General features: G+C 42.1%; 1 protein-coding gene across 1 annotated transcript in view; it reads left to right on the plus strand.

Annotated features, from left to right (window-relative positions):
* The window catches only part of adgrf6 (adhesion G protein-coupled receptor F6), a gene marked incomplete at its 5' end in the record, with an annotated part of 73885 nt that overhangs the window by 27206 nt on the left and 19593 nt on the right, over positions 1–27086 (plus strand). The window contains 25 exons of the mRNA XM_084431440.1: positions 1302–1448; positions 1619–1765; positions 1977–2123; positions 2295–2441; positions 2662–2808; positions 2988–3134; positions 3238–3384; positions 3514–3660; positions 5473–5619; positions 5713–5859; positions 6071–6217; positions 10492–10638; positions 17198–17344; positions 17511–17657; positions 19568–19714; positions 19890–20036; positions 20203–20349; positions 21177–21323; positions 21541–21687; positions 21867–22013; positions 22117–22263; positions 22395–22541; positions 24364–24510; positions 24604–24750; positions 25009–25155. Of these exons, the coding sequence (XP_084287566.1) occupies positions 1302–1448; positions 1619–1765; positions 1977–2123; positions 2295–2441; positions 2662–2808; positions 2988–3134; positions 3238–3384; positions 3514–3660; positions 5473–5619; positions 5713–5859; positions 6071–6217; positions 10492–10638; positions 17198–17344; positions 17511–17657; positions 19568–19714; positions 19890–20036; positions 20203–20349; positions 21177–21323; positions 21541–21687; positions 21867–22013; positions 22117–22263; positions 22395–22541; positions 24364–24510; positions 24604–24750; positions 25009–25155 (3675 nt within the window). The remainder of the gene's footprint in view (positions 1–1301; positions 1449–1618; positions 1766–1976; positions 2124–2294; positions 2442–2661; positions 2809–2987; positions 3135–3237; positions 3385–3513; positions 3661–5472; positions 5620–5712; positions 5860–6070; positions 6218–10491; positions 10639–17197; positions 17345–17510; positions 17658–19567; positions 19715–19889; positions 20037–20202; positions 20350–21176; positions 21324–21540; positions 21688–21866; positions 22014–22116; positions 22264–22394; positions 22542–24363; positions 24511–24603; positions 24751–25008; positions 25156–27086) is intronic.

The following is a 27086-nucleotide window of genomic DNA, read 5'->3' on the forward strand; positions in this document are numbered from 1 at the left end:
CTGAACTCAGGCATTCCAGCAGTACAGCGGAAGTGGCAGGGAGACATAAGCAGAAGTGGTTCAGGGAATGAGGGTTACATACGTAACCGAGACGTTCCCTTTCGTGGTCACTACGAGTTACGTTGTGACAACGAATGGGGTTCCCAGTCTAATCATGCCACCTCGGCTGTCTTCCAGTGCCCTGTGTAAATCTGAGATCCCTGTCGTGAGACTAGCACGGACGAAGGACTCCTACTTAAAACAGGAATACCAAGGTACACTGGGAAGCATATCTCAGTGGAAATATGCAATTAGTACCTGCCTGAAGGGGGGGACTTGGAATACACATATGACCCGAGAGGGGGCTGCATATGGAGAAACACTGGGGTGTCCAGCCTGCAGGGTGGAATGTTTCAACCCCAGGGGGGGGCAAGGTGGCTTGCCAAGGCAAAGACACATGCTCAGAGAGGCTTACAGTGGAAATACACATGTGGGGGTCGCCCGGAGGGGGAACCATGCACATTGCAGCACCTAGCCAAGCACGAAAGCTGGCAGTGACATAACTCTGGCGTTGACGTCAACAGTGGAGGAACTCAGGGCCTCTCAGGGAGGCTCACCTGAGGAGAATATCGCACGTATCCAGTCCGTGGAGTGGAATGGCGAGCAAGCGAAGACACCTGAGCAGGTCCTAGTACCGGCTGGTTGAAGCGAGTACGTGAGAGGACACTGGCTCCACTCGGAGGTTATAGAACCTGGTAAATGTGTTAGGTGTCGCCCAGCACGGAGCTCTGCAGATGTCTGTTAGCGAGGCGCCATGCACTAGAGCCCAAGAGGAGGCCACACTCCGGGTGGAGTGGGCCTTCACACCAAGGGGGCACGGTCGACCTTGCTGCTGGTATGCCAAATCAATGGTGTCCACTATCCAGTGAGACAACCTTTGCTTGGAGAGAGCCTTTCCCTTCAGCTTCCCACCATAACAGACAAAGAGCTGGTCTGAGGTCCTGAAACACCGCGTTCTGTCTACGTAAGCACAGAGGGCGCATACTGGACGGAGCAGTGCCAAGGCTGGGTCTGCCTCCTCCAAGGGCAGCACTTGCAGGTTCACCACCTGTTCTCGAAAGGGAGTGGTGGGAACCTTGGGCACATATCCAGGCTGTCTGTTAACTGTAACCTTACATTTGACCAACTATTTTATGTCAGATATATTTTGACTCACCATCAGTGTTTGGGCTAAACTTTTACTATTGTAATTATAATTGCAGGAAGGAAAACTGTTTTTAAATATTTGCTTGTTTTAATAATATTGTGTTTTACCTCCACAGATATAGATGAATGTCTGGTCAGTCCATCTGTATGTGGTCCAGATTCCAACTGCTCTAATGAATTAGGAAGTCACTATTGCTCATGTTTAGATGGATTCACTGTAACAAACTCAAATCTCACCATCAGCATCAATAACACATGTAGAGGTACATTTTTATATTCAGATTTATTTACTCTATCTTTTTGAATAATAAGCAAGAGTTTTTCCATGTAATTGTTTTTTTATGTAATTTTTGAAAACATATTATTCTCATTTATTTACATATGAATGAGTGACCCAAACTGTACTTTCCCTCGTAACTTCCTTTTACTAAAGATGTGGATGAATGTGTTGAGAGATCAGAGGTCTGTGGTCCAAACTCAATCTGCAACAACACTGTTGGGAGTCACAATTGCTCGTGCCAGAGTGGATATAATGTAACAGACCCAAACCTCCCTATAAACAGCAGTAACCCATGCAAAGGTATGATTGACAGCTGATGCATTACTGTTTGAACTGCCCTAATCTTCTGTTAACTGTAACCTTACATTTGACCAACTATTTTATGTCAGATATGTTTTGACTCACCATCAGTGTTTGGGCAAAACTCATACTATTGTAATTATAATTGCAGGAAGGAAAACTGTTTTTAAATATTTGCTTGTTTTAATAATATTGTGTTTTACCTCCATAGATATAGATGAATGTCTGGTCAGTCCATCTGTATGTGGTCCAGATTCCAACTGTACAAATGAAATAGGAAGTTACAATTGCTCATGTTTAGATGGATTCACTGCAACAAACTCAAATCTCACCATCAGCATCAATAACCCATGTAGAGGTACATTTTATATTCAGATTTGTTTACTCAAATTTTTTGAATATAATAAGCTAGAGTGTTTCCATGTAATTGTTCTTTTATATCATTTTTGTAAACATATCATTCGCATTTATTTACATATGAATGAGTGACCCAAACTGTTCTTTCCCTCGTAACTTCCTTTTTCTAAAGATGTGGATGAATGTGTTGAGAGATCAGAGGTCTGCGGTCCAAACTCAATCTGCAACAACACTGTTGGGAGTCACAATTGCTTGTGCAAGAGTGGATATAATGTAACAGACCCAAACCTCCCTATAAACAGCAATAACACATGCAAAGGTATGATTGACAGCTGAAGCATTACTGTTTGAACTGCCTGAATCTTCTGTTAACTGTAACCTTACATTTTATCATTTTATATTTTATGTCAGATATTCATGAATGTTTTGATTCACGATTAGTGCCTGGGCTGAAATCTTACTTTTGAAATGATAAATGCAGGAAACTAAATGTTTTTAAACAATTTCTTGTTTTAATAATATTCCGTTTTCCCCCATAGATATAGATGAATGTCTGGTCAGTCCATCTGTATGTGGTCCAGATTCCAACTGCACAAATGAAATAGGAAATTACAATTGCTCATGTTTGGATGGATTCACTGCAACAAACTCAAGTCTCACCATCAGCATCAATAATGCATGTAGAGGTACATTCTATATTCAGATTTGTTTACTCTAGCTTTTAATAATAAGAGTTTATGCATGTACATTTTTTGATGTAACTTTTGTAAGCTAACCATTCTCATTCTCATTATTCTTATTATGTATTCACACATTTATGAGTGAACCAAACTGTTATTTTTCCCATAACTTCCTTTTAATAAAGATGTGGATGAATGTGTTGAGAGATCAGAGGTCTGTGGTCCAAACTCAATCTGCAACAACACTGTTGGGAGTTACAATTGCTCGTGCATGAGTGGATATAATGTAACAGATCCAAACCTCCCTATAAACAGCAGTAACCCATGCATAGGTATGATTGATAGCTGAAGCACTGAGCAGTTTATATTTGTACTGTCTAAATCTTTGGTCAAATCAAATTTAACCTTTCTCTTTTTTAAATTCTTTTATTTCAGATATTTATGAATGTCTTGACTCAGTATCAGTATGTGGACCGAACTCTTACTGTTACAATTACAATGGAAGCTTCTCATGCTTTTGTTGGGAAGGATATAACGTCTCAGATGGGAATAAGGCGAATACCAAAAGTAACCCATGCATCGGTAAGTTTGCACTATGTAATATTCTCTGCACTATGTAATATTCTCTATCATGATTGTTGCATTGTTCATGCCTTTATGTGTTTGTGTTAATGAATTTTTTTTTATTATTACTTAAATATTTTTCCATAGATATAAATGAATGTCTGTTCAGTCCATCTGTATGTGGTCCAGATTCCAACTGTACAAATGAAATAGGAAGTTACAATTGCTCATGTTTGGTTGGATTCACTGCAACAAACTCAAATCTCACCATCAGCATCAATAACACATGTAGAGGTACATTCTGTGTTCAGATCTCTTTGTTCTCTAGCATTGAATAATAAACTAAATGTTCCCTTTCATGTCGGTCACTCCAACATTCGTCGGAGGGATCCGACAGAAATGGGATCTTCGCAGAGACACCAATCTACTTGGAGAGAAACTAAACGAGCCAATGCACATTGGCATGCGATAATTGCGTCAGCTGCTTCTTCTGGGTATATAATGAGCAACAGGTGTAACGCATCTTTGCATTTCGCTTCGGAGCCCAGCTGATTCATGTTCTGTTCCAGCAGTCTTACTTCTAAAGAAGAGACAACTTTTCGAGTGTTCTTTTTGGAAGAAGCCCTCTCCTTCGTGTTGGTGTCACGATGCTACAGCAGGATCACCTCAGAAAAAAAACCAGCTAATTTCACAGCTTTAAGTGTGGCTTTTCTCTGTCCCGTCTGCTCCTTGAGGTTATATGTGGATAGAACGCAAAGCTTAGGACCTCAGACCAGCTCTTTGTCTGTTACGGAGGCCAGCAGAAGGGAAAGGCTGTCTCCAAGCAGAGGTTAGCCCACTGGATAGTGGATGCTATTGTCTTGGCGTATCAATCCCAAGACGTGCCTTGCTCATTCGGGTTGCGAGCGCACTCACCTAGAAGTGTTGCTTCCTCATGGGCGTTGGCTCAAGGCACCTCGCTGAGCGACAATCAACACGTTTACTAGATTCTATAGCCTTTGTGTAGAGCCAGTATCATCCCGTATATTCGCCTGAATTGGCCAGTAGCGCAAGCACCTGCTCAAGTGTCGGCTTGGTATGCCGTTCTCGGCTGGTCGGCCAGATACGTGCGTCTATTGCTCCAGTGTGTTCCCCGGAGATGGCTAACCCTGTTGAGTTCCTCCGTCACCCCTACGCCAGTCAGACGTTGCGGAGCGTCTGACGCCAGGCCTAACACTCGTATGCATTGAGGAACCTGTGCTAGACTAGGTGTCCATATGTATCGGTCCCTGCGGCGAACCCATATGTGTAAATTTGATGGTACGGCTACCTTGTCGGCTAGCCAGTGTCTTTCTCCTGGCAGAGCCCTCTTTGCCGTCTCTGCCGGTGCGCTTCCCCACTAGGATTAGGCCGGAACCACCCCAGAGACTTCCATATGTTGCGCTACCCTGCTTGGCTAGTCCATATGGGTTTTCTCCACATGTTACCACCCTCCCATCCCATTTCTGTCGGATCCCTATGACGAACGGTGGAGTGACCGACATGAAAGGGAACATCTTGGTTCCTTACGGTAACCCACATTCCCTGAAAGAGGGAATGGAGATGTTCCGTCCCGTCGCTATGTTGTTGTACCATCACTGCAGACGGCCGGGTCCCTGGCTCGGCTCCTCAGCGAAAACCAAAGATGCGTTGCACCTGCTGCTCATTATATACCCGTACTGCGTGATAGAAGCAGCTGGCGCAATTATTGCATGCCAATGTGCATTGGCTTGTTTAGTTTCTCTATAAGTAGACTGAGTAGAAGATTTACTAAGTAGTCTCTCTGCGAAGATCCCATTTCTGTCGGATACCTCTGACGAACGTCTCCGTTCCCTCTTTCAGGGAACGTGGGTTACCGAGATGTTTTTGTACACCCTTAGTCCAACCAATTTTATTAAAATAAATAGCAAATATGTTTTTAATGCTAACATTATGAAGTTTCAGTGTTTCCTACTTTGGATAAAATATTCTAAATGGAATATTAGATTGTACTGTTAGGCAATTCATTAATTGACCTCCACATTCTGTATAAGTGACCTAAAGAGGAAACTGTTATTTTAATGTCTGTAAAATTTTCTTTTACTAAAGATGTGGATGAATGTGTTGAGACATCAGAGGTCTGTGGTCCAAACTCGATCTGCAACAACACTGTTGGGAGTCACAATTGCTCCTGCATGAGTGGATATAACGTAACAGACCCAAATCTCCCTATAAACAGCAATAACCCATGCAGAGGTATGATTGGCAGCTGATACTCTAACCTTTTGTTAGTGTTTGTAGTGTCTAATCTTCTGCCAACTGCTCACTTTATCAATTACTTTGTTTCAGATATTCATGAATGTCTTGACTCGCCATCAGTGTGTGGGCCGAACTCTCACTGCTACAATTACAATGGAAGCTTCTCATGCCTTTGTTGGAATGGATATAGTGTCACAGATAGTAATCAAGCTATTAATAAAAACAACCCATGCATCGGTAAGTTTTTGTTTATTTGATATTCTGAACTGTAATTTACAAGTAATTTGTATGTTTTTAAACTTTCTGTTATTACACAATTATAAATATATTTTCTTTTAAAAGATTTGTATTAATTTTTGGTGGTGGTGGTGGGGGGGGGGGGGGGGGGGGTGGTAACAGCGGTGCTAACGGTTTTTAAATAATCACTTTTTATTTTTATTTTTTATAGATATAAATGAATGTCTGTTCAGTCCATCTATATGTGGTCCAGATTCCAACTGCACAAATGAAATAGGAAGTTACAATTGCTCTTGTTTGGATGGATTCACAGCAACAAACTCAAGTCTCATTATCAGCATCAATAACACATGTACAGGTAGATTTTATATTTAGGTTTCTGTTGACGCTATCCTTGAATAATAATGCTTGCATGTTTTGTTTTGTAAGTGAAGCATTCTGTTGTAAAGATGCCAATGAATATGTTTACCTTCACAGTATGAATGAGTGACCCAACTGTTGTTTTCTTCTGAACTTTCTTTTACTATAAAGAAAGAAAGATCAGATGCCCAGGATATGGGCAGAAATGTGGTATGAATATAATTCATTTGGCTGCTGTTCAATAGTTCATTTGAATTATAATAATTTATGCACATCAATGCACAGCCACAGAGACGGAAGAGAGTGATCATGAACAATAAGGCTGCGTGGCGTGAGCGTGGCGTTTCTGTTGCGTGTCTGCGTGGCGTTTTCTATGTCTTTGCATATCAGAAACGTGTCTGAAGCGGCGCTGCTACTGCTACGTGACGTACAATGAGGGCTATCTCAGGATTTGGATCACCCTTGTTAGACATATGGGGAGAGAGTTGTGGAAGGCCTATAATTCATGTTAAACATAAATATATAGCCTACTGATACAGCAAAGACTACGTCGGCAGTATTGATGGTAAAATAGGCTACAGAATATTTCATTCTGTATTGACAGGTGCAATATTTGAATAGAGATAATTATATTTATTTTTTTAAATTACTATATCTGCATTTATGTCAAAACCTCCAAAAATCTAAATGTCATTTATGAATACTAGTGCAAAATGCCCGTGCAAAATCAGTGTTTTTAGTAATTGTTGGTTTGGTGTGTTTGAGTGCTCATTGTTACAATTGCACAGCAAAAGTTCAGTGACTTTTTTTATTTGTGCATGGTAGAAAGCACACAGTGAACTCAGAGAAAACGCTATGCTTGAGCAAACAGTTTGTGAATAGGCTACTACAAACGATGGCCGTGAAAGAGACTGTGAACGCACTGAATAGGATATGTTTAGTTGGTGAATAGCATAGGCTACTATTACACAGCAGCGATAACGTTAAGCGCACCAGAATGAAATATAATATTCAGAAGTAAACAGCATAGCTGACTTACAGATTCAGTTAACATCCACAAATGAATAAGCGTGTCGATTCAGGGAGCAGTGCAAAGTGCCCATGCAAAATCAGTTTTTGTGTGTGTTTTTAGTAATTGTTGGTTTGGTGTATTTGAGTGCTCATTGTTACAATTACACAGCAAAAGTTCAGTGACATTTTTATTTGTGCATGGTAGAAAGCAAATACTGATACTGACATAATGACATACAATAAATGTGGAACATTGAACTACACGATTCAGGGAGCAGACTACACAGTGAACTCCAAGCTAACAATGTTAAACTTGGCACTGCACTTACTCATGCCCGTAGCGAGACACCTGTCAAGTTTGAAATCCATAGGAATAACAGTTCGAGAGATATGCGAATAACACACACACACACACACACACACAGACAGAGAGAAAGATGTTCCCGTAATTTATAGATAGATATAATATACAAAAGTAAACGGCGTAGGTGACTTACAGATTCAGTTAACATCCACAAATGAATAAGCACGACGATTCAGGGAGCAGGCTACACAGTGAACTCTGAAAAAATGCTACGCTTGAGCAAACAGTTTGTGAATAGGTTACTACCATAGACTGTAAAAAAATATGGACGTAGTGTCCGTGACATCACCCGTAGGTTTCTGAAGACCGTTTTTGAAGCCTAAAGTGGGCGTGGCCGACCGTCGCCATCTTGGCAGCGCGTCACTCCCGAATTTATTTATTTTTACAGCCAGACAATGAGCTGAGGTAACGTGACAGCTAACAGACATCAGACAAACGACTAATGATGACTAATGACCACAGCAGCAGGAATCCACCTGTCACTCAAAAGTAGACACCCTTAATTATGCAGAAATTTAAGGCTTAATATAATTTAAACGGATGAGTTATAAAAAAATCCCCGCCCCCTCACAGTTGTCATGAAGGGCAAAATTAGCTGTATAGACCAAAGCCACTTTTTGCACCAGGCTGTAAACATGTTTTTTTTCTGCTGTAAAGTTGGGCATTTTAACATGGGGGAGGTACAGATTTGACTCACTTTTGCAGCCAGCCTCAAGCAGCCAGTCGATGAATTGCCGTTTAATTCACTGGTTTCAAGAGAGAGACAGGGAGGTTGCCGCTTGGTTTCTACAAATGATGGGCGTGAATAAAATATAATATTCAGAAGTAAACAGTGTAGCTGACAGAGTGTTTATGTCAGAATTTTTATTTTTAAACCACAACCTTCTAAGTGCTTCTTTTACTGATATTTTTAACGATATCTTTTGCATTTCTAATCCAAACAACGTCAAACTTGGCACTGCACTTACTCGTGCCCGTAGCAAGACACCTGTCAAGTTTGAAATTCATCGGACTAACGATTCGAGATATATGCGAATAACAGTCACACACACAGACATACAGACAGACATACGTTTCTGTACTTCCTTTTAATAAAGATGTGAATGAATGTGTTGAGAGATCAGAGGTCTGCGGTCCAAACTCAATCTGCAACAACACTGTTGGGAGTCACAATTGCTCGTGCAAGAGTGGATATAATGTAACAGACCCAAACCTCCCTATAAACAGCAATAACCCATGCAGAGGTATGATTGACAGCTGAAGCATTACCGATTGACCTGCCTGAATCTTCTGTTAACTGTAACCTTTTATTTTATCATTTTATATTTTATGTCAAATATTCATGATTGTTGTGACTCACCATGAGTGTGTGGGCGGAACTCTTACTGTTGTAATAATTGTAGCAAATTAGCTCTAAGAAACATTAATGATAAATCGTAACTTGTTATAATTGATTATGAATATTTGGATCAGTTAATCGGATTAACTTGATGTAGCTACATTAACATTACAACCAATTTCTCAGTTCATCCTGTGAACCCCCAATATTGGTTATCAATTGATTAATAGAAATGTACATTTCCGGGGTATGGGAAATGTCTTTCTTACTGTACAGTACTATTCAGAGCCTGTAGTCAAAATCTGCATGATTAATGACTCCAGTATATGAGCTTGAGACACAGACTATTTTACGTGTGACATGAACAAGACTTTATTAACTAGACTAAACACTTAAACTTCTCTAACATACACATACATACATGCATACAGTTTACCAAGGGAAAGAGAGCTGAAGCAGAATACAGGAAAGCAAGAAGTTATAGCATTGTTTGAAATTCAGCGGATCAACAGCCTTGAGCAAACCATCAGTTTAGTTTTAACACGCCCTTCTTTAAAAGTAAGGTAAGCTAAGGATACTTAATGTATCAAATAATGAGACTAAGTTTGATACTTCCATGTCTCGCCCATTTGAATTAATCTGCCCTGATGCAATTTGTTGAGGCTCCAGTTGATCTTTGCTGATGTTGTCTTGATGAGAGAGAACCAGTGTGAGTCAGAGGATCTTTGGTGAATGGAAAGACAAGGCCGCAGCCTAGCACAAGCTTGGGGGTCCTTAGAAAACTTCTAGTTCAGCATCATCTTCACATCAGGATTACAGAAAGGGACTAAGAGGCGTGATCTTGTGATCAGTGATTTTTAAAGCGTGAAGATGTCACACCCTCTGGAGGATTGTGAGCCAATAAGAAGTTGTTCCCTTTGGAGGGAATTTCTTTACAACCTTTTGTTCAAGCAGGCCTTTGAACATGTACTTTGATTGGGTGTTTAACAAAAGAATCTTCAAGATTCTTATAATACTAATGCGTCACAAAGTTAGCAAAAATGTAATGTTAATTAATAAATGGGGGACGAAGATTGGAGTTTATAGAGACTAAACATGCTACGCATATGATTTTGGTTAACCATAGTATGCAAGTCTGAAACATTAATCCAAAAGAGTTTAAAAGAGAGAATGAATACATAGACCAAACCACATAAAAGGAAAATCATGAGATGGGGAAATTAGATACATGTTTATACATTTCTCAAGTGGTTATATATAGAATATATAGGATTAAAAGGGTTTATTTCTCCTTCTCAGCAAGAATTAAGTGAGAGTCACGATTCTCTGCAAATTCCTTTTGGGGTCGTTAAAAGTCTTATCAGTCTTAATGTGTCCTGTAACAAGACACCGGGTTCTGCCAGTGTGTTAGCTTCATTTGGGATGTTAGTTTTGGGGGAAGTAATATAATGAATAATTTGTGTGTGTCTGATTGGTCCAGATGCTACATTATAATTACAGGAATTGAAACTGTTTAAACAATTGCTTGTTTTAATAATATTGCGTTTCCCCTCCATAGATATAGATGAATGTCTGGTCAGTCCATCTGTATGTGGTCCAGACTCCAACTGCACAAATGAAATAGGAAGTTACAATTGCTCATGTTTGGATGGATTCACTGCAACAAACTCAAATTTCACCATCAGCATCAATAACACATGTAGAGGTACATTTTATATTCAGATTTGTTTACTCTAACTTTTTGAATAATAAGCTACCATTTTTCCATGTAACTTTTTTTATGTAATTTTTGTAAACAAATCATTCTATTTATTTATTTACATATGAATCGTACTCGGTTACTAACGTAACCTCGGTTCTCTCTAGAGAGAGGAACGAGTACTGCGTAGAATACGCTAGGGGAAAATCCTTTTCCACGAGAATACTGAAGCCAAAAAATTATCCTTAATTTTGTATTAATGTAAAACGCGTTGCGGCAGCATACAGACATAGGCGGGGCAGCTCGTGCGCCTATTGGCTGGTCTGCTGGCAACTGCTTAAGCCTATCGAGCGAGACCTAGAGTGACGTCAGACCCAATGAGGGCGCTTCGCGCCCCCTGCGTCACGTCCCGCCGAAACGGGCGTGGCTTAGGTCTATAAATACCGCTCGCAGGCCTTATATCTCTGGTTTTTCATAGTCGAAGCAACCAGAGCGCGTGCATGCACGGCAGGATACGCAGTACTCGTTCCTCTCTCTAGAGAGAACCGAGGTTACGTTAGTAACCGAGTACGTTCTCTTACGAGAGATTCTCTCGTACTGCGTAGAATACGCTAGGGGAACCTACTGTAAAACGCCGTGCGTGCTGGGATCTGATACTATAGACTCAAGGGCGACAGCCCGGAGTTCATACAGTACACAATCACCCAGGGGACTCACAGGGAATCCTGGAAGAGGAGGGGTTTAGCCACTATCTTCCTTTATGGTAGCATAGAGCAAGGACTGCAATACTCAATAGCTGCATAACTGACAGCGTCAGTTTATGAGATTTGGCCATACTAGACCGACAGTAGTCTGGCCTGTAGTGCGGGAACCTCTAGGTTGTAAAACCTTATAAATGTAGACGGAGAGGCCCAGCCTGCCGCCATACAAATATCTTGCAAGGCAATCCCACTTGACCAGGCCCACGATGAAGCCATGCTTCTCGTGGAGTGCGCTTTGACACCCAGCGGGCACTGCATGCCCTTGGTTGTGTAAGCTAGCGCTATTGCGTCCACTACCCATCTGGATAGGGTTTGTTTCGAAGCGGCTAGTCCCTTAGAACGCCCGCTGAACGAAACAAAGAGCTGCTCCGTCTGTCAGAAAACAGACGAGCGAGACACATAAGCTCTTAATGCCCTGACTGGGCAAAGGGAGCTTTCGTCCATATTTCCTTCAGTGACCGGCAGAGCAGACAGGGAGATGACCTGTGCTCTGAACGGTGTATTGAGGGATTTAGGAACATAACCGTGCTTAGGTTTGAGTATAACTCTAGAGCCATTCGGCCCAAATTCCATGCACGTCGCGCTTACTGAGAGCGCGTGTTAGTCCCCTATGCGCTTCACTGAAGCGAGAGCCAGAAGAAACGCCGTCTTGAAAGACAGGTGTTTAAGATCAATCTTCTGCAAGGGCTCGAATGGATGACCTTTCATGGCTTCCAGTACCGTAGTAAGGTCCCATATAGGGACTGTGGGAGGTCTGGGAGGATTCAGTCTCTTAGCTCCTTTAAGGAAGCGAATGACTAAATCGTTCCTTCCAATAGACTGGCCAAGCGTGGTCGAAGAGAACACTGCTATGGCCGCTACTAAGACTTTGAGCGTGGAAGGGGACCTGCCCTTATCCAACAGCTCCTGTAGGAAGGAGAGAACCTCCGTCACACCGCAATGCAGGGGTGACACACCACGAGCTGTGCACCAGCTAGAGAACACTGACCATTTTGAGGCATAGAGACGTCGCGTAGACGGAGCTCTGGCCTGTGTGATAGTGTTTAGCACTCCCTGTGGGAGGTCAGCGGGTACCCGTTGATGGCCCACACATGGAGGGACCACAGCTCTTGGGTGAGGATGCCAGATCGAGCCGTTGGCTTGAGAGAGGAGATCCCTCCTCAGAGGCACTGGCCACGGGGCGGTGCTCGCTAACTGCATCACAATTGGGAACCAAGGTTGGCTCATCCAAAGTGGGGCTACAAGCAGCACTGAGCATCCTTCTTCCCTGACCCGTTCTACCACCTGAGTCAGGAGGGAGACGGAGGGAAAAGCGTAGAGAGGACGGCGAGGCCACTCGTGGGTCAGCGCGTCCTTGCTCTTCGAGAAAAATTCTGGACAGTGAGCGTTTTCTTGAGATGCGAACAGGTCTACTTCCGCTCTGCCGAATTTCTTCCACAGCAGCTGGACTGTCTGTGGGTGCAAAGACCATTCCCCTGTCGGAACCTGGTTCCTGGACAGTCTGTCTGGTCCTATATTTAGGAGCCCTGGCATGTGCGCCGACCAAGCTACTTGGTCGGCGCAAGGACTCGCTGAGAGCAGGTTGCTGCGGGCCCATATCAGGAGGCGCTTGGTTAGCCTGTACAGAGTCAGGGACCTGAGGCCGCCCTGGCGATTTATGTAGGACACCACTGAGACGTTGTCTGAACGTATTAGCACGTGGTGTCCCTTTATGAGGGGACAAAAGCGCGTGAGCGCTTTGCTCACTGCCAACATTTCGAGGCAGTTGATATGTAAGAGCTTCTCCTGCTTTGACCATTGGCCAAAAAGCGGTCTGCCCTCGAGCAGCGCTCCCCATCCCGAGGTGGATGCGTCCGTGGACACCACCATCACTCTCGAGGAAGTCCCCAGGCTTACACCTGATTGGTACCAGTCTTTTGCCTCCCAAGGTTTCAAAGCTGCAATGCACGCTTGATTGACCTTGAAGCGAAGCCGACCGGAGGCCCACGCTGTGCGTGGTACTCTCTTTCTGAGCCAGAACTGCAGTGGGCGCATGCGCAGAAGGCCCAACTGGAGAACTGAAGATGCTAAGGCCATCAGACCTAGCATCCTTTGAAATGTTTTGAGAGGGACTATCGCGCCGCAGCGGAACGAGCCGGCTGCGCGCCGAATGTCCAGTGTGCGCTGAGATGACAGGCGTGCTGTCATTAGCAGCGAGTTCAGCTCTATTCCCAGAAAAGATATAATCTGACTGGGGAATAGCGAGCTCTTTTCCCAGTTCACTGCGAGACCGAGATTCTCGAGGTGATCGAGTAAAATGGTCCTGTGCTCTACAAGCTCCGAGTGAGATTGGGCTAGAATCAGCCAGTCGTCCAGATAGTTCAGCACTCGTATACCCCGTAGTCTGAGGGGTGCGAGCGCTGCGTCCATGCACTTCGTAAATGTACGGGTGCCAGGGACAAGCCGAAAGGCAGGACTGTGTACTGATATGCCTGGCCCTCAAAGGCGAATCTCAAAATTGCCTGTGACGTGACGCTATCTGTATTTGAAAATACGCGTCCTTCTTGGGCACCAGGAAGTATCTGCTGTAAAGCCCCCCTTCGCTTTGAGCTTGAGATAGGGGTTCTATAGCCCCTTTGCTCAACAGTTTCAGAATCTCGGCTCGAAGTAGATGAGCTACTTTCGATTCTACCGTGGTCTCGACGCGCGCCATGAAGCGGCGAGGGCGCCGGCGAAACTGCAGCGAATAGCCTTCTTTTATGATGTTCAGCACCCATCTCGAAACCCCGGGAAGCTTTTCCCACGCAAGTGCGCGAGTAGCTAGGGGCTGGATGCGAAGCACGCTCTGATCGGCTCGCGATACAGCGGCTTTTGTGTGCTGTGACATAAGCGTCGCGCTCATGACATCTGAGGCAGGGGGCGCGCTGATAACAGCGGGCAGAATGCCCGCGTTCGACTCCTCTGCAGTGTCTAACTGAGAGGGGGAGGGCTGGGCTAGTTTCATGTCTGTGTGTGGGCGTGGGCGCAGAGCAGCGGGCACATACACCACTTTTACAGCATTGCTCGCGTGAGCTGAGCGTATGCATACTGGTCCTGTATTTACAGAGACCGTGAGACATGTGGGAAGTAGCTTTTGTGGGCACTGGGTAGTGGGCACGTTTGCTACGTTTAAAGCGCAATCGATCTGAGTCGATTTTATGTGCGCGAGCCCTGTGTGAAGGGCTGTGCTTGTGTGTAGGAATGGGCACTGAGTAGTGGGCATTTTTTCTACACCATCGGCCGTGGCCGGGACACCAGAAAATACACTCTTTAAGGGATTTATCTGGGTAGCCGTAAAAATGGCTTTTTTGTGCAGGCAAGCGGGCAATGGAACCGGCTTTTTGGCTGCTAAATACGCTGGACCAGTCACATTTCTTGGAACTGGATGAGCGGCAAGGTTTGGGTGCAGGCGAGGGGGTTGTACAACGCACTCGTTGGCTGCAAAATACACATCTGCAGTCGCCTCTTCAGGGAACTGACAGAGCGAGCATTGACGGCATAATTTTATTCGCTGGTAGACCCGGGATCTAACACGGGTCTCTCGTGCGGATATCTGTGAATCTGCCACTGGCCCACAGGGGAAGACACATAGGATTTCAGTCAGCGCGAGTATTATCAGAGAGCGTCAACATGCTGGCGTTTGTTTGCAGGCGTGCGTGTAACAACAGGCTCGCTCACTGCAATAAAGACATTTCCAGTCGCCTGAATTTCAGAGGGGAATGAGAAATGTGTGAGAAATTGAGATCGGCCCGGCCGCAGCGGGACTAGAACACTCTTTTCTCCTTTCGCCAGTGACGCACGGGAACCATAGAAACGGTGTCTGGGTGCAGGCGAGCGGGTTGTACAACGCGCTCGTCGGCTGCAAAATGCACGTCTGCAGTCGCCTTCCAGGGAACTGACAGAACGAAGCATTGGCGGCATAATTTATCTGCCGTTAGACCGGGATTCGAACACCGGTCTCCCGTGTGAAAAAAAACCAGGATTCCGCCACTGAGCCACAGGGGGGAAACACAAAGGCTTTCAGATGCACGAGCATATAAAAGAGCGTCAACATGTTTTCTTCGGCGTTTGCTTGCAGGCGTGCGTGTATTAAAAAACAGGCACGTTTGCTGCAGTATAGACATTTCCAGTCGCCTGATCAGGGAACTGAGACATGTGTGAGAAATGAGGTCAGTCCGGTTTCGACGGGACTGTAAACACTTTTCTCCTTTCGCCAGTGACGCACGGGAACCATAGAAACGGTGTCTGGGTGCAGGCGAGCGGGTTGTACAACGCGCTCGTCGGCTGCAAAATGCACGTCTGCAGTCGCCTTCCAGGGAACTGACAGAACGAAGCATTGGCGGCATAATTTATCTGCCGTTAGACCGGGATTCGAACACCGGTCTCCCGTGTGAAAAAACCTAGGATTCCGCCACTGAGCCACAGGGGGGAAACACAAAGGCTTTCAGATGCACGAGCATATAAAAGAGCGTCAACATGTTTTCTTCGGCGTTTGCTTGCAGGCGTGCGTGTATTAAAAAACAGGCACGTTTGCTGCAGTATAGACATTTCCAGTCGCCTGATCAGGGAACTGAGACATGTGTGAGAAATGAGGTCAGTCCGGTCTCGACGGGACTGTAAACACTTTTCTCCTTTCGCCGGTGAGTGACGCGTGAATGGGGTGCAGGGGTAGGGTAGCTTTCTTGTAACGTAAAGAAAAACTAACCCCGACCATCCGCTTCCAGCCTCCCTTGTGAGCAGCGCAGTTTGCGCGGCTCGAACAGAGGGAGAGAGAAAGCCAGCCCCGTGACGGTCCGCTCCAGACATCCCCTGTGAACGGCGCGGTTGCGCGGCTCGAACAGAGGGCGAGCAGGTATCATCCCCCAAGCAGGCAAGGCAAGCGGGCGAACCGGCGAGCTTTGCGGCTTGGAAGGGCGGAGAAGCAGTCTCGGAGAAGGATGCCAGGTGAGTCCTCAGAGTCACCATAGGCAGTACCTAGCTCGCAGTGAGGGCAGTCGCCGTCAGCGAGCGCGAGAACTGCGTGATCCTCAGGAAAGGGGCGTCTTGAAAAAGACGCCCGGCTCTTTTAGTGCAATGAGAGTGTGTGTCGCGGCGGCGAACACACACAAGGCACAGTAGAAGAGAAAAGGATATAACGCCGGATAGCGCAGCAGGAAGGCGATGAAGGCGGCGCGGCCAGCAGCTTCTCGACTCGTCCCGCTGAAGTGCTTCTTCAACAGCGCGGCTTCTTCTCGGATCCAGCGATGTGAGTTGCTTCGCTGAAGGATGAAAAATCAGAGATATAAGGCCTGCGAGCGGTATTTATAGACCTAAGCCACGCCCGTTTCGGCGGGACGTGACGCAGGGGGCGTGAAGCGCCCTCATTGGGTCTGACGTCACTCTAGGTCTCGCTCGATAGGCTTAAGCAGTTGCCAGCAGACCAGCCAATAGGCGCGCGAGCTGCCCCGCCTATGTCTGTATGCTGCCGCAACGCGTTTTACATTAATACAAAATTAAGGATAATTTTTGGGCTTCAGTATTCTCGTGGAAAAGGATTTTCCCCTAGCGTATTCTACGCAGTACGAGAGAATCTCTCGTAAGAGAACTCATTATCAGCATCAATAGCACAAGTAGAGGTGGATTTTATATTCAGATTTGTTTACTCAAATTTTTTTAATAATAAATTAGTTTTTCCGTATTATTTTTCTTTTATGTCATTTTTGTAAACAAATTATTCTCATTTATTTATTTACATATGATTGAGTGACCCAAACTGTTCTTTCCCTCGTAACTTCCTTTTAATAAAGATGTGGATGAATGTGTTGAGAGATCAGAGGTCTGTGGTCCAAACTCAATCTGCAACAACACTGTTGGGAGTCACAATTGCTCGTGCAAGAGTGGATATAATGTAACAGACCCAAACCTCCCTATAAACAGCAATAACACATGCAAAGGTATGATTGGCAGCTGATCTGTTATGTTATGCCAGATATTCATGAATGTTTTGGCTCACCATCAGTGTTTTGGCAAAACTCTTACAGTTGTAATTATAATTTGCAGGAAAGAAAACTGTTTTTAAATAATTGCTTATTTTAAGAATATTGTATTTCTCCCCCATAGATATAGATGAATGTCTGGTCAGTCCATCTGTATGTGGTCCAGACTCCAACTGCACAAATGAAATAGGAAGTTACAATTGCTCATGTTTGGATGGATTCACAGCAACAAACTCAAGTCTCACCATCAGCATCAATAACCCATGTAGAGGTACATTCTTTTTTATAATCAAATCTTCAATAAAAAGAATGTTTTTGTTTAGATGTTTTTTTGTTGTTTTTTTAACTGATGGTTTTCCTTTTAACAATCTTCTCATGTAATGCACCGAGTGATTTCCTGGTATCTGTCATTTTTCATAATTTTGCTTTATTTCAAAAAGAGGACACAAATAAACAGGGAGGTGTTCAAAACAACAGGATGGGCAAAATATCAAACAACAACCCTATGTCTAACACAAAATATCAGAGCTAAAAAAAACTAAAAAAAAATATACTGGCAGTAAAATAACAGGCAGGTTGCGTATACAACCTGGTTCCCTGGAAGGGGAATGAGATCCTGTATCTTGGTGTTTTACGCTATGAGAAATGCCCTCTGTGTGATTGGTGTCTGAGCATGTGTAAACACACACCAATTTTATTGGCAGATGGCAGTACATGACGTCATACATGCAGTGCATATGCTTACAAAAGGGTGCCCGATTTACGTGTCATCAACTCTTTTGTCTGAAGGAAATGTACAGGCATGCCTTAAGCATGGCAACAAGACAGGAAAATCATGAGATGGGAAAATTAGATACATGTTTATACATTTCTCAAGTGGTTATATATAGAATATATAGGATTAAAAGGGTTTATTTCTCCTTCTCAGCAAGAATTAAGTGAGAGTCACGATTCTCTGCAAATTCCTTTTGGGGTTGTAAAAAGTCTTATCCGTCTTAATGTGTCCTGTAATAGGACACCGGGTTCTGCCAGTGTGTTAGCTTCATTTGGGATGTTAGTTTTGGGGGAAGTTTCATAGACCTTTGTTGGGAGAGTGAGTTTGCTGGATTATTCATTAAATATAATGGTAACACTTTATAATAACTGCACGCTATTAATCATTAGTTAAGCATTAGTAAACAGTTAATTCGTCATTTATAAAGCATTAATAGACATTAATAAGCAGTTTATAAATACAGTTATAAATGCTTTGTTCTTGATTCATAAGCATATCTATAATGTGTTTAATAATTGTATTTTCATACTTTATTAATGATCAATTTATCATTTCTAAATGAAGTACTGCATTATTTACAAACCGGTTATTTAGGAGCTGTCAGTGGTTCATAAGATCACTTAGAAAGTGTAAGTAAATGATGAATAAACTGTTTAAATACATTTTATTATTCAGACATATAGTAATAGTTACTTAGTGTGTTAATAAATGCTTTATTAACATGTATTTCTACTGTAATTCAGGGTTAATTCAGGTAGTTATAAAGCATTTAGTAGTGGTCAGTTAACTATTTGTGTGAGCTCATCTAAAGTGAGGACTAGTTATGCCTTGTAAGGAAGTTATAAAGGTGATTTAAAGGCTGTTAAATATTTCTATGTTCTGTATCACTGTGTTGTGTTTGTTTCCTTTTTCTGTTTAGAAGATAACTGAGTCTTTAAATCTCCTTTATAAATGCTTTATAACTACCTGCATTTACTACATTTACTTACACTTTCTAAGTGGTCTTATTAATCAATGACAACACCTAGTTTGTAAATAATGGTAAATAATGTAACTGGTTTGTAAATAATGCTATACTTCATTTAGAAATGATAAATTGATCATTAATAAAGTATGAAAATACAATTATTAAACACATTATAGATATGTTTATAAAATAAGAATAAAGCATTTATAGCTATATTTATAAACTGCTTATTAATGTCTATTAATGCTTTATAAATGATGAATTAACTGTTTAGTAATGCTTAATTAATGATTAATAGTGTGCAGTTATTATAAAGTGTTACCAATATGGTGAATAATTTGTGTGTGTCTGATTGGTCCAGATGCTACATTATAATTACAGGAATTGAAACTGTTTAAACAATTGCTTGTTTTAATAATATTGTGTTTCCCCTCCATAGATATAGATGAATGTCTGGTCAGTCCATCTGTATGTGGTCCAGACTCCAACTGCACAAATGAAATAGGAAGTTACAATTGCTCATGTTTGGATGGATTCACTGCAACAAACTCAAATTTCACCATCAGCAACAATAACACATGTAGAGGTACATTTTATATTCAGATTTGTTTACTCTAACTTTTTGAATAATAAATTAGTTTTTCCATATTATTTGGATCATTTTTATGTCATTTTTGTAAACAAATTATTCTCATTTATTTATTTACATATGAATGAGTGACCCAAACTGTTCTTTCCCTCGTTACTTCCTTTTAATAAAGATGTGGATGAATGTGTTGAGAGATCAGAGGTCTGTGGTCCAAACTCAATCTGCAACAACACTGTTGGGAGTCACAATTGCTCGTGCATGAGTGGATATAATGTAACAGACCCAAGCCTCCCTATAAATAGCAATAATACATGCAAAGGTATGATTGGCAGCTGATCTGTTATTTTATGCCAGATATTCATGAATTTTTTGACTCACCATCAGTGTTTTGGCAAAACACTTACTGTTGTTATTATAATTGCAGGAAATTAAACTATTTTCAAATAATTGCTTATTTTAAAGAATATTATGTTTCTCCCCCATAGATATAAATGAATGTCTGGTCAGTCCATCTGTATGTGGTCCAGACTCCAACTGCACAAATGAAATAGGAAGTTACAATTGCTCATGTGTGGATGGATTCACTGCAACAAACTCAAGTCTCACCATCAGCATCAATAACCCATGTAGAGGTACATTCTTTTTTATAATCAAATCTTCAATAAAAAGAATGTTTTTGTTTAGATGTTTGTTTGTTTTTTAAACTGATGGTTTTCCTATTAACAATCTTCTCATGTAATGCACCGAGTGAAAAGAGGACACAAATAAACAGGGAGGTGTTCAAAACATTAGGAGGGAGTATAGGCAAAATATCAATCATCAACCCTATGTCTAACACAAAATATCAGAGCTAAATACACTAGAAAAAAAAAAACTGCAATAGTATAAGCTAACTCCCTAGCTTAACCAAAAACAAAAGAGAAATATGTATTCCAAAATAACAGGCAGGTTTTGGGTATACAACCTGGTTCCCTGGAAGGGGAATGAGATCCTGAATCTTGGTGTTTTACGCTATGAGGAATGCCCTCTGTGTGATTGGTGTCTGAGCATGTGTAAACACACACCAATTTTATTGGCAGATGGCAGTACATGATGTCATACATGCAGTGCATATGCTTACAAAAGGGTGCCCGATTTACGTGTCATCAACTCTTTTGTCTGAAGGAAATGTACAGGCATGCCTTAAGCATGGCAACAAGACAGCTTCTTGTTCCCTTTCTCAGGGAACCGGGTTGCATACGCAACCTGAGACGTTCTCTTTTTAAGTGGAACTTCAACGCTGCGTGTTAATGCTATAGGGAACCCAATACCTACTACACCATGCTGAAGCAATGCCTAAAAGTTTCATTGTTTCATGTTTTTAGAGATAAGTTTGTAAATGTGGCATTAGATTGTAAACATTGCAACTCAAAGCAAGATTTAACCTGATCTGTATGAGTAAAAAAACTTTTTTTTAAAGATGTGGATGAATGTGTTGAGAGATCAGAGGTCTGTGGTCCAAACTCAATCTGCAACAACACTGTTGGGAGTCACAATTGCTCGTGCAAGAGTGGATATAATGTAACAGACCCAAACCTCCCTATAAACCGCAATAACACATGCAAAGGTATGATTGACAGCTGAAGCATTACTGTTTGAACTGCCTGAATCTTCTGTTAACTGTAACCTTACATTTTATCAACTATTTTATGTCAGATATTCATGAATGATTTGATTCACGATTAGTGCCTGGGCTGAAATCTTACTTTTGAAATGATAAATGCAGGAAACTAAATGTTTTTAAACAATTTCTTGTTTTAATAATATTCCGTTTTCCCCCATAGATATAGATGAATGTCTGGTCAGTCCATCTGTATGTGGTCCAGATTCCAACTGCACAAATGAAATAGGAAATTACAATTGCTCATGTTTGGATGGATTCACTGCAACAAACTCAAGTCTCACCATCAGCATCAATAATGCATGTAGAGGTACATTCTATATTCAGATTTGTTTACTCTAGCTTTTAATAATAAGAGTTTATGCATGTACATTTTTTGATGTAACTTTTGTAAGCTAACCATTCTCATTCTCATTATTCTTATTATGTATTCACACATTTATGAGTGAACCAAACTGTTATTTTTCCCATAACTTCCTTTTAATAAAGATGTGGATGAATGTGTTGAGAGATCAGAGGTCTGCGGGCCAAACTCAATCTGCAACAACACTGTTGGGAGTTACAATTGCTCGTGCATGAGTGGATATAATGTAACAGATCCAAACCTCCCTATAAACAGCAGTAACCCATGCAGAGGTATGATTGATAGCTGAAGCACTGAGCAGTTTATATTTGTACTGTCTAAATCTTTTGTCAAATCAAATTTAACCTTTCTCTTTTTTAAATTCTTTTATTTCAGATATTTATGAATGTCTTGACTCAGTATCAGTATGTGGACCGAACTCTTACTGTTACAATTACAATGGAAGCTTCTCATGCTTTTGTTGGGAAGGATATAACGTCTCAGATGGGAATAAGGCGAATACCAAAAGTAACCCATGCATCGGTAAGTTTGCACTATGTAATATTCTCTGCACTATGTAATATTCTCTGTCATGATTGTTGCATTGTTCATGCCTTTATGTGTTTGTGTTAATGATTTTTTTTTATTATTATTACTTAAATATTTTTCCATAGATATAAATGAATGTCTGTTCAGTCCATCTGTATGTGGTCCAGATTCCAACTGTACAAATGAAATAGGAAGTTACAATTGCTCATGTTTGGATGGATTCACTGCAACAAACTCAAATCTCACCATCAGCATCAATAACACATGTAGAGGTACATTCTGTGTTCAGATCTCTTTGTTCTCTAGCATTGAATAATAAACTAAATGTTCCCTTTCATGTCGGTCACTCCAACATTTGTCGGAGGGATCCGACAGAAATGGGATCTTCGCAGAGAGACCAATCTACTTGGAGAGAAACTAAACGAGCCAATGCACATTGGCATGCGATAATTGCGTCAGCTGCTTCTTCTGGGTATATAATGAGCAACAGGTGTAACGCATCTTTGCATTTCGCTTCGGAGCCCAGCTGATTCATGTTCTGTTCCAGCAGTCTTACTTCTAAAGAAGAGACAACTTTTCGAGTGTTCTTTTTGGAAGAAGCCCTCTCCTTCGTGTTGGTGTCACGATGCTACAGCAGGATAACCTCAGAAAAAAACCCAGCTAATTTCACAGCTTTAAGTGTGGCTTTTCTCTGTCCCGTCTGCTCCTTGAGGTTATACGTGGATAGAACGCAAAGCTTAGGACCTCAGACCAGCTCTTTGTCTGTTACGGAGGCCAGCAGAAGGGAAAGGCTGTCTCCAAGCAGAGGTTAGCCCACTGGATAGTGGATGCTATTGTCTTGGCGTATCAATCCCAAGACGTGCCTTGCTCATTCGGGTTGCGAGCGCACTCAACTAGAAGTGTTGCTTCCTCCTGGGCGTTGGCTCAAGGCACCTCGCTGGGCGACAATCAACACGTTTACTAGATTCTATAGCCTTTGTGTAGAGCCAGTATCATCCCGTATATTCGCCCCAATTGGCCAGTAGCGCAAGTACCTGCTCAAGTGTCGGCTTGGTATGCCGTTCTCGGCTGGTCGGCCAGATACGTGCGTCTATTGCTCCAGTGTGTTCCCCGGAGACGGCTAACCCTGTTGAGTTCCTCCGTCATCCCTACGCCAGTCAGACGTTGCGGAGCGTCTGACGCCAGGCCTAACACTCGTATGCATTGAGGAACCTGTGCTAGACTAGGTGTCCATATGTATCGGTCCCTGCGGCGAACCCATATGTGTAAATTTCATGGTACGGCTACCTTGTCGGCTAGCCAGTGTCTTTCTCCTGGCAGAGCCCTCTTTGCCGTCTCTGCCGGTGCGCTTCCCCACTAGGATTAGGCCGGAACCACCCCAGAGACTTCCATATGTTGCGCTACCCTGCTTGGCTAGTCCATATGGGTTTTCTCCACATGTTACCACCCTCCCATCCCATTTCTGTCGGATCCCTATGACGAACGGTGGAGTGACCGACATGAAAGGGAACATCTTGGTTCCGTATGGTAACCCACATTCCCTGAAAGAGGGAATGGAGATGTTCCGTCCCGTCGCTATGTTGTTGTACCATCACTGCAGACGGCCGGGTCCCTGGCTCGGCTCCTCAGCGAAAACCAAAGATGCGTTGCACCTGCTGCTCATTATATACCCGTACTGCGTGATAGAAGCAGCTGGCGCAATTATTGCATGCCAATGTGCATTGGCTTGTTTAGTTTCTCTATAAGTAGACTGAGTAGAAGATTTACTAAGTAGTCTCTCTGCGAAGATCCCATTTCTGTCGGATACCTCTGACGAACGTCTCCGTTCCCTCTTTCAGGGAACGTGGGTTACCATACGTAACCGAGATGTTTTTGTACACCCTTAGTCCAACCAATTTTATTAAAATAAATAGCAAATATGTTTTTAATGCTAACATTATGAAGTTTCAGTGTTTCCTACTTTGGATAAAATATTCTAAATGGAATATTAGATTGTACTGTTAGGCAATTCATTAATTGACCTCCACATTCTGTATAAGTGACCTAAAGAGGAAACTGTTATTTTAATGTCTGTAAAATTTTCTTTTACTAAAGATGTGGATGAATGTGTTGAGACATCAGAGGTCTGTGGTCCAAACTCGATCTGCAACAACACTGTTGGGAGTCACAATTGCTCCTGCATGAGTGGATATAACGTAACAGACCCAAATCTCCCTATAAACAGCAATAACCCATGCAGAGGTATGATTGGCAGCTGATACTCTAACCTTTTGTTAGTGTTTGTAGTGTCTAATCTTCTGCCAACTGCTCACTTTATCAATTACTTTGTTTCAGATATTCATGAATGTCTTGACTCACCATCAGTGTGTGGGCCGAACTCTCACTGCTACAATTACAATGGAAGCTTCTCATGCCTTTGTTGGAATGGATATAGTGTCACAGATAGTAATCAAGCTATTAATAAAAACAACCCATGCATCGGCAAGTTTTTGTTTATTTGATATTCTGAACTGTAATTTACAAGTAATTTGTATGTTTTTAAACTTTCTGTTATTACACAATTATAAATATATTTTCTTTTAAAAGATTTGTATTAATTTTTGGTGGGGGGGGCGGGGGGGGGGGGTAACATTACTACTTAATTTGTATATTCCTTGTATAGATGTCTTCCATACCTTTTGTTGTTTTTATAAATCTAACTGTTTTTAAATAATCACTTTTTATTTTATTTTTTTATAGATATAAATGAATGTCTGTTCAGTCCATCTGTATGTGGTCCAGATTCCAACTGCACAAATGAAATAGGAAGTTACAATTGCTCTTGTTTGGATGGATTCACAGCAACAAACTCAAGTCTCATTATCAGCATCAATGACACATGTACAGGTAGATTTTATATTTAGGTTTCTGTTGACGCTATCCTTGAATAATAATGCTTGCATGTTTTGTTTTGTAAGTGAAGCATTCTGTTGTAAAGATGCCAATGAATATGTTTACCTTCACAGTATGAATGAGTGACCCAACTGTTCTTTTCTTCTGAACTTTCTTTTACTATAAAGAAAGAAAGATCAGATGCCCAGGATATGGGCAGAAATGTGGTATGAATATAATTCATTTGGCTGCTGTTCATAACTAATAGTTCATTTGAATTATAATAATTTATGCACATCAATGCACAGCCACAGAGACGGAAGAGAGTGATCATGAACAATAAGGCTGCGTGGCGTGAGCGTGGCGTTTCTGTTGCATGTCTGCGTGGCGTTTTCTATGTCTTTGCATATCAGAAACGTGTCTGAAGCGGCGCTGCTACTGCTAGGTGACGTACAATGAGGGCTATCTCAGGATTTGGATCACCCTTGTTAGACATATGGGGAGAGAGTTGTGGAAGGCCTATAATTCATGTTAAACATAAATATATAGCCTACTGATACAGCAAAGACTACGTCGGCAGTATTGATGGTAAAATAGGCTACAGAATATTTCATTCTGTATTGACAGGTGCAATATTTGAATAGCGATAATTATATATATTTTTTAAATTACTATATCTGCATTTATGTCAAAACCTCCAAAAATCGAAATGTCATTTATGAATACTAGTGCAAAATGCCCGTGCAAAATCAGTGTTTTTAGTAATTGTTGGTTTGGTGTGTTTGAGTGCTCATTGTTACAATTGCACAGCAAAAGTTCAGTGACTTTTTTTATTTGTGCATGGTAGAAAGCACACAGTGAACTCAGAGAAAACGCTATGCTTGAGCAAACAGTTTGTGAATAGGCTACTACAAACGATGGCCGTGAAAGAGACTGTGAACGCACTGAATAGGATATGTTTAGTTGGTGAATAGCATAGGCTACTATTACACAGCAGCGATAACGTTAAGCGCACCAGAATGAAATATAATATTCAGAAGTAAACAGCATAGCTGACTTACAGATTCAGTTAACATCCACAAATGAATAAGCGTGTCGATTCAGGGAGCAGTGCAAAGTGCCCATGCAAAATCAGTTTTTGTGTGTGTTTTTAGTAATTGTTGGTTTGGTGTATTTGAGTGCTCATTGTTACAATTACACAGCAAAAGTTCAGTGACATTTTTATTTGTGCATGGTAGAAAGCAAATACTGAGACTGACATAATGACATACAATAAATGTGGAACATTGAACTACACGATTCAGGGAGCAGACTACACAGTGAACTCCAAGCTAACAATGTCAAACTTGGCACTGCACTTACTCATGCCCGTAGCGAGACACCTGTCAAGTTTGAAATCCATAGGAATAACGGTTCGAGAGATATGCGAATAACACACACACACACACACACACACACACACACACACACACACACAGACAGACAGACAGACAGAGAGAAAGATGTTCCCGTAATTTATAGATAGATATAATATACAAAAGTAAACGGCGTAGGTGACTTACAGATTCAGTTAACATCCACAAATGAATAAGCACGACGATTCAGGGAGCAGGCTACACAGTGAACTCTGAAAAAATGCTACGCTTCAGCAAACAGTTTGTGAATAGGTTACTACCATAGACTGTAAAAAAATATGGACGTAGTGTCCGTGACATCACCCGTAGGTTTCTGAAGACCGTTTTTGAAGCCTAAAGTGGGCGTGGCCGACCGTCGCCATCTTGGCAGCGCGTCACTCCCGAATTTATTTATTTTTACAGCCAGACAATGAGCTGAGGTAACATGACAGCTAACAGACAGCAGACAAACGACTAATGATGACTAATGACCACAGCAGCAGGAATCCACCTGTCACTCAAAAGTGGACACCCTTAATTATGCAGAAATTT

Source organism: Rutilus rutilus, assembly GCF_951802725.1.
Source record: "Rutilus rutilus genome assembly, chromosome: 15".
NCBI lineage: Eukaryota > Metazoa > Chordata > Actinopteri > Cypriniformes > Leuciscidae > Rutilus > Rutilus rutilus.